The sequence below is a fragment of the Ictidomys tridecemlineatus genome, chromosome 8 (genome assembly GCF_052094955.1).
Source record: "Ictidomys tridecemlineatus isolate mIctTri1 chromosome 8, mIctTri1.hap1, whole genome shotgun sequence".
Taxonomy (NCBI): Eukaryota; Metazoa; Chordata; class Mammalia; order Rodentia; family Sciuridae; genus Ictidomys; species Ictidomys tridecemlineatus.
In genome coordinates, this window is record NC_135484.1 from 110,027,950 (window position 1) to 110,040,006 (window position 12,057).

Below are 12,057 nucleotides of genomic sequence, written 5' to 3' on the forward strand. Positions count from 1 at the left end.
ATAATTTTGTCTGATTTTGAAAAGCATTTTTCTCTTTTTTAAATTAGTACTTTTAAAAAATTATACAGAAAAATTGGACTTTATGTGTTCCATCATGGTGCTTTTAATGTGGACATCTGTTAACTCAAAAGATACCATATATTTAACAAGTATTTCCTGGGGCCTACTGTGAACCAGAAAATCTGCTACTGCTAAAGACACAGGTGGGAACAGAAGCAGCCTGGAGCCCGTTCTCCAGGAGGTTAGGATCCCTACTTTCTTTTGTGTGTTGGGGCTGGAGGGCCCTGTTGGGCAGGCTCAGCAGAGCTGATCCATCCCCAGCCCTACGGGTCTCTTTCAATCTGCAGAGCATTTGGGGCGTTGCTGGTTCTTCCTCCTAATCAACCCGAATAAGAGAGGGGAAATGACAAGACTTTAAAAACAAGTTTTGCCTTGGGAAGAGATGGAAGCCCAGGGAGTGGCTGTCTCTGGGACCTATTGAGCAGGGTCAAGGGCAGCTACCTGGCAGTGCTTGCTTTGGATCTCCTTGGAGCTGGGGCTGTCACCGAGGCAAATAGGAACTGGTTTCTCATGAACCAGTGCATTTGCTTTTATTTTACTTATGTTTTTCTGAAGGACAACTGGGAGAAGCAGAGGATTGAAGGTTAGGTACTTGTGAGAGAAAAAAACCAGAGCTGTATATTTCATTATACCCTACAGGGATAGGTTAAGGGTTCACCCCAAAGCCCATCCCAGCTAGATGCCCATTCATCCTTGGGTGGGGATGTTCTAACTCCAATCAGACTACAGTGTTGGGCAATGTAGCTCAGAGGCTTAGCACACACTGCGCTGACTCTCTAGGTTTGAATGCTGACTCCATCCCTTATTGCTGTGGGACCTTGGGCAAGTCACTTAGCTTCTCTGTCCCTCAGTTTCCTTATCCATAAAATAGGAATAACAGTGGCAACCTTATAAGTGATGAAAATTAAGTAAGATAATGCATTTAGCATATAATGCTTGGCAGATGGTAATTATTATTATTAGTATTTTTTTTATTAGTGTGTTGAAAGGGTTTCCTTTCTTGTGATGGGGTACAGACTGCTTTTGAGCATATATTTCTGTCTTCTTTCGCAAGAGGTGGTCAAGTTTCTAAAAAGAGTGGAAATCCATCTGTAACATTAATGTGGGAAGTTAGGTCTTCCTTGGTGGCAACCAGAAGTTGGAGTCGGTGTGTCTTTCACAAAGTCCAGCACAGTTTCTGGCTCAGAGAAGGCTTTCAGCCATAGTTCTATAAATGAGGAACTAAACTTGGTTTACAATATCTCTCCACCTCTGCTCATCATCTTTTGTGGGGGGTGCTCCTGGCCTGGGTGCATAGACATTGCATGGGAAAACCTTCGAAAGGTTTCCTTAGAAGTGAATTGGCCTTCAAGCTCTGCTTCACCTTCAAAGCCCCAGGAGCCCCTGAGGAGGGTCTTCCTAAGGTCAGGTTGAGATAGGCAGGGCCTCGGGAGCCTGGCCTGGCCAACAGGGAAGGTAGGCCCTTCACTGAAGGGACAACTCTTGGCGTTGTTCACGGGGGCACTCCTGAACTACCACGGAGGATAAAAGGGCCCGAAGGTGCAGTCATGGTGTTGAGAACAGCGATGGTGATTGCAGGTAGGGGTGGCCTGACCCACGGTTTGCCCTGGCATTACTGTCCAACCTGTTCCTGGTGTTCCTTGGAGCAAGGTGTCTCCAGGCCTGAGTGGACACACTGTGGTCCCTTAGTGAACCACAGAGCCCCGAGTGTCCCCTTGGAAGCAGAGACAGGATCTTCTGCACCTCCATCGGCAAGCCCTGCTTGGACTAGAGCAGAAAAATCACTCTTCCTGTCCCTGTAAACGCGGGGTTCTCAAAATCAGCACTCCTGATATTTTGGCCACTCTTGCTTTTCTGTACTTATTAGATGCCAGCAGCATCCACCTCCATCCCCGGTTATAACAACAGCAGTGTCTCCGGACATTGCTCAGTGACCCTGGGGGAGGGAGGAGGACTTGTCCCCAGGGGAGGCACAACGCTGTGTCTCCTTGTCAAAAACAGGAGGAGGGGTCTCTCGGCTGGGGTACTGGGGGAGCCCAGGGGTGCGGTTTTGGACAGGTAACACCGTCGGCTCGCTCCCTCGGCCTCCGGCCTCATTCTCGGGCAGCCGTTTCCACGCGGTAGAAAGACGGCTGCGAAAGTCCACAACCGCATTCCCAGCCCCAGCCCGAAGACACGTTTTTTACCCTCTGAATAGCCGTAGCAGTCTCGGGGAGGATTCTGATTGGCTCAACTGATGACATGCGCCCGGGAGGATTCTGATTGGCTCAGCTGATGACCAATCAGTGTGGCCAGGGCAAGGGGGAACTTTTAATTGGCCGGTTGGTGGGGCTGTGCTTGAGAACGTGGGCGGGCCCATGGGTAAGCCACTGAAGAGGGGCTACCCAAGGAAGGAAGAGCGCGGGAGGGAACTGTCGGGTCCCCAGTCCACCGTGTCCTCAGAATAGCCTCCTCACTGTTTGTTCAGTGGTCTCTTTGATCTCTTTCCCCTGACTTAGCTGAAGTCCTCAAGCTTCCTGGAGAATGGCTCTCTGCTGGTATCATGTCTTCCTCGCCTCTCTTCACCCCATGCCCCTCTCTATACCCTCTGCCATGCCTCAGCCACCATGATCTCTGTGCAGCATCCCTTGTTCTGTCCCCCATCAGGCACTTACTTCCTCTCAAAAGGATCATTTATCAAATTAGATTTTCATGGACTCTGCTCAGTGTGGCTCTTGTCGTAAAAAACAAAACCCAATACTTTGTGGTGGAGAGATTAGTGTCCAGTGTGGCTTAAAAAGAAAGATGCCTCTTCTCCAGAGGCCTCAAGGACCTCATCTGAAAAATGGGTGGTTAGACAAGAAAACGAGCTGGCTCCTCTCCTTTTCTTTCCCAACTCTTCATGACAGAGACTAACTGTGTTTTCCTGCTTATAGGACTCCAAGCTGCTGCTCAGTCAAAAGAGGAAAAGTATGTCCTACAAGAGGGGGAGACCCTGACAGTGGACTGTCCCTCCAACATGAAGTATGCCTACAACCGGAAGGCTTGGCAGAGGTTGAGGAATGGGGAGGAGCCCCAGACACTGGCTGTCACAGAAAGATCTCAGGGGACACTCAATCAAATCCAGGTGGGGAGGTACCTTCTCAGAGATGACCCTCCGGAGTCCATGTTTCAGGTCCGAATGATCAACCTTCAAGTGGAGGACTCAGGACTGTATCGGTGTGTGGTCTACTATCCTCCTCCCAAGGAGCCTGTCCTCCTGTTCCATCCTGTCCGCCTGGTGGTGACCGCTGGTGAGTGACCTGGGAGTGGATGGATGTGGTGGTGTCACCAGCAGAGCTCAGGAGTCCTAGCCAGCCAGCTTTCTCCCAGAAGCTCCTTGTCTGCTCTGTGAGGCCCTAAACAAGCATTTCACACACAGCAAGCAGGGGCTTCTAAGCATGGATTCCCTTTGGGTTGCAGAGCCTAATTTAGGGTACAGTTATGGGAAGTGGGGTGCTATAAAAGGTGAGCAGTAGATATGGGAGAATTTACTCCCCTATCTCAAGTCTCCACTTAGAAGGCATATCCTTGGGAAGCCTCCTGTGACTTCCCTGTCCTCCTCCCAAGAATGCATGAGATGCTTTTAAGACAGTGCACCCCAGACCTCCCAGGGAGTGTCAGCTGCGTGGGGGTCTCATTTTAAATACAGATCCTGACTTGGTAGGCCCAAGGTGACTCCCACTTGTCGGGAATATGTCTCCAGGCTCATTCGGGGTCCTTCTGTGGACAATATGATTTCATGGGGGAGTAGTGACTGGTTTACTTATCTGTCTCCCTTATCAATCTCCAAACTCCTTGAGAAAGGGCCTATGCCTTGTTAGGCTCTCTGTCCCCAGCAACTAATATTACATGAACTAAGGAAGACAGAGGAAAGGCAGACAGGTTGAAGTTCCTAGCACTAGGGGATTCTAAGCCTAAGTCATGGCACATATGCAGTGGATTAATACAAGGTAACTTATTCTTTTAAGTTGTCAATGGATCCTTATTTTTATTTATTTGTATGCGGTGCTGAGAATCCAACCCAGTGCCTCACACATGCTAGGCAAGCGCTCTACCACTAAGCCACAGCCCCAGCCCACAAGAGAACTTTTAAAGTAATATGTACTTATAAGAGGCAGAGTGAATGGGATAAGATAGAATAACAAGGGAATTATTCTTGGAAAAAGGAGGGGCATATAGATAAGTAAAGAAGAGCAGGCACGTACATTTCCAATAACCCAGATACCCTGAGAGCTCCTTTCTCCCTCTCCCTTCCTTTCCCTTGCTTCCTCAATTTCTCTCTTCCTCCTTCCTATCTCTGACTGAGGCTAACCTTATATTACATTTTTGGTTTTGGCAAAGGAAAACCTTGCTTCTTGAAAAGTCACTTTCATCTCCCTCTGTGGCTCCATCTACTTGCCACCTATTCATCCATCCATTCATCCATCTATCCATCTATCCATCCATCCAATGTGCCTCTTGCAGATCCTTCAACTAAGCGTACCTCTGACAAGAATTCTACCCCTAAATTGGCTCCTACTACCATCCGTCCTACCGCCCTTCCTACCACGAAGACCCTGAGAACGTTCTATACCAGCTCCAGAACTGTGGTCCAATCCCTACCCATGCCAACAGCTGTCATCCCTCCGAACACCACAGTCAACCACACAGATGCCATCAGGTATGGTTTCCAGGCCTTGGGACTCCTGGTTTGGACACCAAATCCTTTGTTCCCTAGTTCATGTGCTTAGAGGATGTGGTGGAAGAGGGATGGGGGTAGGTGGGGAGGGTGGGGCAAGAGTTGCTTCAGTCTGGGTGGAAATTCCCAGGGAAGGAAGTGGGTGGTGGTAGAGTGAGGAGGAGACCCTGAACAAGGGTGCCATTTTCCTCAGCTCACCCTCCTCCTTCCTTGGACAACGAAGTGACGAGGAGAGGAAAATCCCAGGTGATCCAGTCTAATAGTGCAATGGAAAAAGCATTGTGAGTTAGGGACCCTGGTTTCTTGTGTCAGGCAAACTAACTGTGTGATTTGGGGCAGGTCAGGACCCTTTCTGGCTTCAGTGTCCTGTTGGTACAGCAGGCATGCTAAAAAACTGGAAGGGATCATGTAGCTCCATAGCAGCTTTAGGTTATGATTGTCTAAAGCATTTGTCTTTGTCTTATTTTGTTTGATTTTATTTGCTTTGTTTGATTTTATCACTGGTGTAAATATTCTACCATAGACCAATGGAATGAAAATTTCTGGAGGTGGGTCCAGTCTTAGTATATTTAAATTAGTTTTTCAGGAGATTTCTAAAGTGTAGGTGTGTTAGTCAGCTTTCTGTGACTGTAACAAATACCTGAGGTAATAAGTTTATAAAGAGGAAAGGTTTATTTTGGCCCAACGCTTTGGAAGTATCAGTCCAGGATTAGTTGACCTTATGGCTTTTGGGCCTGGGTTGAGGCAATACATCACAGTGGCAATGCCTGGCAAAACCTTATGATCAGGACATAGAAAAAAAGGAAGAGAAGGGGGTTGGGGGTCCCACTCTCCTTTTCAAGGGCATGACCTTAATGACCTAAACACCTTCCACCAGATCTCATTTCTCAAGGTTTCCATGACTTCCCAATAGTGCCAATGTGGGAACCAAGCCTTTAATACATGGGACTTTGGAAAACACCTCAGATCCAAATAATAGCAGCAAAGAGCCACTGAGTTGGCATGAACACCTCGCTTTACAGTTGTTATTAAATGCTGATTTATCTTAGAACATGTTATCATTAAATATTGAATTAACAGAGAAAGAAATATTCTTCCATATTCCCACTAATGATATGTCTTTCCCCCGTCTTCTCACCTGATCCTCATTCACGCTTCATATTTCACATGGTGCTAATTCTAATTATACCCATTGCATCATTTTTCCTGCTCCGATTATCCTTCAATGTTGTTATGTAGTCTTCCTCAAATTAGAATTTCAATGGGCACATACTTTTCTGTCCATTGGAAAAATCATCAAGTACCTAGTCATTTGCCTATTCTTAGTCATTGATGTTGTCATCAGAAAATCATTTATTCAAACAAAATTTCCATAAGAGAATTTGAACACGTGTATCATTCTGCATCCATGTCTTATGGATAAATGGTCTTCCAAACGATCGGACAGAATTTGCAGGTGATCCATTATGCATAAGTGCCACCGCAGGTTGCTAACGTGGGTTTAGTGTTGTAACAATATTCCTGCTGGGGCAGGGGCCATAACTCAGTGGCAGAGTGTGTGCTCAGCATGTGCAAGGCCCTGGGTTTAATTCTCAGTATCAAGGGGAGAAAAAAATTCCTGGTAACCATCTTCACTTCTTCATTAATGTGGACTCCTGCTCCAGGAAGGTAGAGACAGTGATTTTTCTATTTAATGTTGGGACTAAATTTATTTCCTCTTTACATATCATTACCATGTTACCCATGATGCAGTGTGTGTACTAGGTAATATATCTCCTTACTTTCTTAATTTCTACATTATTAAAAAGGATTACCCATAATCTGGAACTGGTTAGCTTATAGGATGTAGGTCAGCTGGAGATCAGCTACTCAGTTTCCATTCTTATCAGAGTGGGCAATAACTTATCTATCTTCCTCCTTAAGTAGTTTTACTCACACAGCCTGAGTGCCTGGTACATAGTAGGTGCTCATTTATGCTTTGTGGATTAAATAAAATAATCTAGTGTGAGTTAACGCTTTTCTGTCTTCACTACTTCTACTTTTCAATAGGTAGAGAATGTGGGCATCTTCGCCAACATTCCTAGAAGAGACTGTACCTCTTTTTACCTGTTAATTCTATTAACTAATATTAACTATTCTGCTGGTCAGAAGTCACTGACAGCTGTTTGAGAAAGAAGGAGTGGTTAGCCCTGGTGACGAAAGAGTGGAGGCCCCAACCTGGGGATGGTGAGGCCCTGGAGGGGGGGATCCGAGCGCCCTGTCTCAGGGTTACTGTGTGAGGGACAGGCTGTGGGAAAAACAGTCCTGTTCAAGTGTTTTAGGAAGTGATCACTGGCAGAGCCACTAAGGAAGTGGGACTGCAAAGGGAGGAAAATAAGTGGTTTCACAGGGACAGCTTTGGTTTTTCAAGGAAGGTCTGGGTGACACAGAGGTGTCCCTATGCTGGAAACCTCAAATATTGATATTTCTGCATTCACAGTCACTGGGTAGAGGGGCTCTAAGCAATGGGTGGGGCCCATGAATTCCCAGGCACCCTAGGGCTCTGGGGACTTGTGTGAAGCCTCTGAAAGACATGAGATGATGATCCAGGGGGGCGGGTGGGTGCCCCCCAGGATCCTTGGGCATGAAAACAAACAGCTCCAGGGGATTAGGCAGAGCCCTAGGGAGGGAGTGGGGTGAGTGAAGCTCAGAAACCAGGGCTCTCTGCAGGAAGGCTCTACCAGGGCAGAGGCTGGCATCCTGGTGGGTACCGTTGCAACCACGAGACAGACGCTGGCTTCCCTGTCCCCAGGGCCTGGCTGCTAGCACCACTGGTTGCTACTTGACCAGGCATCCTTGGGAACGCAGTCCCGGGTGATACAGGACAAGGTGGAGACTAGGGTGGGTGTCAGCACAGATGGGCAGTTTGTCTCTTGCTGGGATGATTCTGTCTGCTATTTTGTACATCCAATTTTAAGTTTCGAATGGATAATGTGTGCCGGTTTGAAAATTATTGCTTTGTTTTATTCCTTAAATGTGCTCAATTCTGTTTCCTGGTGATTTTTTCTGTGGTTTTGTTTTTCGATTTATTTAAATTTTCCATCCAGGGTTGGGGAGTGGAATTGAAGAAAGAGTACCGTTTCTTCCCACTGTTATGAAACAGATAGTTATGAAAGAATCCTTGCTTTGCCCACAGGGCTGCTGATTCCCTTAGATGTTAAATTCTTATATAATATTACAATGTTCTCTGGCCTCTGTTCCGTTGCTGCCTCTTCCTCTCCTTGTCCCTGTGTCTCAGCGGGTGGAGGACTTGCCTTGACATCTGCTTCCGGATCTGCTGACGGGATGCCCCTGTCCCTGCTCTCACTGGGTCTCTTTCTCATGGTATCTACTGATGTCTACTTGGGACTTGTAGAATCATTTTGCTAACATCTAGACAAATCCGAGACTGGATTTTCTCTAGGATTGGATTCTTCTTGATTTATAAACGAGGAAACAGAGGCTAAATGCAGGGGGTGGGGGTGGGGGTGGGGGGAGGGGAGGCAACCATCCCAGGAAGCAGGCCACGGTGCTGAGGACAGGGATGAGCTGAGCTTTCCAGGCCCGTGGCCCTCTCTCTCTGCCGCATCCAAGGCAAGATGAAGCTCACCTGGACGTGAACCCTATACTTTTACTAAACATGTTTCTAATGGGTTGTTTTAGGGAATGGAGCGAAGGGCTTTGCATAGGGCCAGACAGTCTGGAAAGGTATGGGAAGAACTGAGCGGATAAGATGGGAACATGAAGGAATTTCTAAACCCTTGAGTGTGAGGTCCTCATGGCTGGTGACAACTCTCTCTCTCTCTGTCTCTCTCTCTCTCCCCCACAGGCTCTCTGTGTTCAGCATTGTCGCTCCTGTGGCCTGTGGAATCCTCATTAAGAGCCTGGTCTTCACTGTCCTGTTTGTTGTCACTCAGAGGTCATTTGGACTCTAGATCCAGGAACCCACGACAGTGACCCTGACCTCCATCCATGTCTACCTGGCAGGTGTTGGAAGCCGAGTGGAGAGGGACCTGAATTGAATCTGTGCCCACAGGTGATTCCTAGGCCAGGATTGCCCACTCCCTGGCCCTGTCCACACACATCACCCTCAGAAGAGAAGATGTGGCTCCCGGCAGGACCCAGCTCTCCATTCCATCTGCAGCTTGGCGTGAGATCAAGACAGAGTCCAGTGCTTTCCACTGTCCCTCTCCTGTGGGGTTGTGAGGCTGAGTGGGCACAGCTGATCTTGCTGCCCCACGTCCTTTCCCTGGACTACACAATTTAGGCCACATGGACAGAACTTAGAAGTGTCCTCCTTCCCCCGCCACTGGAGCGAGCCTCCCTCTCTCGAGAATCCGATGCCTGTTTTTTCCTTTCATCGTGATTGTCCCAACATTCCTACCCATGCAACGAGGAGAAGAGAAGAGGCCATGGTGGGAATTAAGTAACTGGGAATGAGAAAGTGACGCTGACGGCTCGTCCCGGGAAAGCACAGGAGACAAGATGGGCGTGTAGGGCGATGGGTGGCTGGAACCCGCCTTGCCGGGTGCACTTTGCCTCTGGACCCTGAAGCTAACCCATGAAGGTGGAGGTGTATGTGACCAAGGCGAGGCCACGCGAGTCCCACCTACTGGCAGGAAGGAAAACCAACTCTTTTGCCGAGGGGATCCATAGCCACGTGGAGAGCAAGGAGTTCTGCCTCTCGTCCTTGAATCACATGAGGGGCAGGCATGGCAGGGTGACAGTAGCCCACCACTGAGGCTCTGGAGGCTGTCCCTTGTGGGCCCCTTACCTCTCACTCACCATCCTCCTCCATTTGGTCTCCCCTGACGGCTCCCATGCTGTCTCTGGGACCCTCCCACTGGGCCCCATGAAATAGGTATGCAGGCCACCCGCGTGTGTCCCCCAGCCTCATACCAGGACTTCCTATCTCCTACCTTTGGGTTCTAAAGCAAAAGGGTCCTTCCAATTCAGCAATGGTCAAGGTCATTGTCATCCTAAAGCCTCCAAGAGCGAACACACCTTGCCACGTAGCATCTGTCTCACGCCAGAAAAATATATTCCTATAACCTCCAAGACTTTCCCCTCCTCCTGTGGGGGAAAAAATACCTAGTTCTCTGGTGCATCCTTCCATCCCATGAGGGCCTCCTTCTAATGAATATCACTCTGTCTGGACCCACCCAGGGATGGCACTGACCTCAGAGATGATTTCTGATCACCGTTTTGAGTCCATTTGAAGGGGTGTGAGTGGAATTCAGTTCGTCCTGGAGCTCTGGCCAGTCTGCAGAGAAGGACTTATCCAGAAGCTGAGCATCTCAGCTCCTTCCCTGTCTTGGACTGAGCAGCTCAGATGCAGCAACTGAGGTGGCTGGTCTGGGACCTGCATTTTAGCAGTTTCGATGTCGCTCCAGTTTATGAAGGTGACAAAAAAAACCAGGTCGGGGTCGGGGGGACACTGTAATTAGATGCTGTCCAGAAGAGGCAGGACACACTGGAGCAGTGTTTCCCAAATGGCATCCCTTAGAACACCTGCATTGCATTATCTGGAAGCATAAGACACATGTTCAGCTTCCAGGGCTCCTGCGGACTTGTTGCATCATAGCATACAGTTCTCTTCATGCTTCTCAGGTTTGTTTCAAAGAAATCATAATGCTGTCTGTTAAACACCATGACATCCAGTTGCATGGCTTGGTGAGTCATTGAATTACAGGTTAAGTTGTATTTAAGTCCAATAAATGACATTTGCCTAGAAAGTTCTGTGCACTACATTACATTGGAAGACAAGCGGTCATGCTGGACACTCTCAAGTGCACACTTGGGAACCTGCCCATGTGGGTGATGTCAACAGGCTCTGTCAGGCACCACCTTCTGGCTGGGTTTAGCCAATGGGCAGCAGGAGAGGACAGCAGAGGGTGGGAAGAGACGAGGCCAGGGAGTGGCATACGTGTTTGCATTCACTCTGAAGGTTCCCTTAAGCCCCTCACCAAATGGCCACTAGCTCCAAGTTCAGGTGACTGCTCCATCCTCTCGCCCTGCAGATCTGTAGGTGGTGACAGCTCACTATGGCCGCCAGATTCAGTTACTGCAGCATCCCATATTGGCTTCCCCAAATGCACGTATCTTTATTAAATGTTCCTTAGTTATTCAGTCTTGGCGAGCCTTCTGCTTCTTGCTGGAAACTTGGCTGACAAAACAATACCGTGTCTGGGTTTGAGTCCCAGCTCTGCATTCTTGCTGTCAGTATGTCTGATCTGGAGTGACTCCATTTTCTGGGCCTCAGTATGCCTCATGGCCTCTAAGGGCACAGGGCCACCTAACCAATGTCAGTGATGGTTGTCAAGACCAACAACAGCATTCTGCTTGGGCTATACTGATAGCAGAGGGATTGCAGAAGGAGCCTAGGAGCTCACAGGGTCAATGAGGAGGCTGGAAAATCAGGTTTAGAAAATCGGTAGATACCAAGAGGGAAGGCAGAGCAGAGGCCCCAGCTGGGATTATGCAGGAGATGATCTGGCGATGTTTCTCTGGACACATAAGTCACCAGCCACTTACTATATGCTGTTTCTGGACTCCGAATGCTTAAATTGCCTCCGTGTAAGTCATCTCCCATGGGCCCTGAATCTTGAATCAATCCAGTTCTCGGGATTCAGAATCCTGGGTGAAATCATGCATTTTGCTGAGCTTAGGTCAGTGCCTGTGGGCATGTCATAGCTGACCGGAAGAAGTGTGGGAGGAATATTTGCCTTCCTACTTAACAGAAGGGGAAGCAGAGGTCCACAGTTCAGGAAAACTTATGTGTTGGGCCACATTCACCTTTCCAGTAAAGTATTTGGTGCCAGAGAGTCAAGAGATGACGAGTATCCATTGCATACTCTTGCGGCACTGACTGGATTAAGTGAGAGAACTGGAGTAAATGCCCAGGGCCTCCTCGTGGTCATTCACCTGTAGCTATTTTAGCTGTGGTGTCCGTGTCTATGCTTTCTCCCTGACTGGGTTGCTTGGGGAAGTCTACATCCTACACAGGCAGAGCTCAGAGCAGGCCTCAAGGTGCATCTGACTGCAAACAGGGCTTTTGCAAGCATGGTCTATTTGGACACCTGCCTCAGAGTCACTAAGGTTGCTTGCTACCATGCAGACTCCTGGGTGTCTCTGCAGGCCTGCCAACTCAGAGTCCTGGCGTGTGTGTGTGTGTGTGTGTGTGTGTGTGTGTGTGTGTGTGTACCGCCAGGCTTCTGGAGTGATTCAGCCACCTGCCCATACCTGAGAACCACGGTGTGGAGTAAGACTGGCGAAAGTGT

General features: G+C 48.6%; 1 protein-coding gene across 1 annotated transcript; it reads left to right on the forward strand.

Moving 5' to 3' along the window:
- The first annotated feature begins 2,979 nt into the window (after nucleotides 1-2,979).
- LOC101974526 (triggering receptor expressed on myeloid cells 1) lies at nucleotides 2,980-10,512 on the forward strand. Its single transcript, XM_013355733.4, has 3 exons — nucleotides 2,980-3,332; nucleotides 4,546-4,741; nucleotides 8,607-10,512. Exons 1-3 carry the CDS (start codon nucleotides 3,059-3,061, stop codon nucleotides 8,710-8,712), a joined length of 576 nt encoding a protein of 191 aa, XP_013211187.3. The 5' UTR covers nucleotides 2,980-3,058; the 3' UTR covers nucleotides 8,713-10,512.
- Nucleotides 10,513-12,057: the final 1,545 nt, after the last annotated feature.

Excerpts from the sequence above, each read along its gene's own strand:
- LOC101974526 (XM_013355733.4), top strand. The coding sequence starts at position 3,059 with ATGAAGTATGCCTACAACCGGAAGGCTTGGCAGAGGTTGAGGAATGGG. Across the intron at positions 3,333-4,545 it reads CCGCCTGGTGGTGACCGCTG|ATCCTTCAACTAAGCGTACC; the intron begins GTGAGTGACCTG and ends TGCCTCTTGCAG. Across the intron at positions 4,742-8,606 it reads AACCACACAGATGCCATCAG|GCTCTCTGTGTTCAGCATTG; the intron begins GTATGGTTTCCA and ends TCTCCCCCACAG.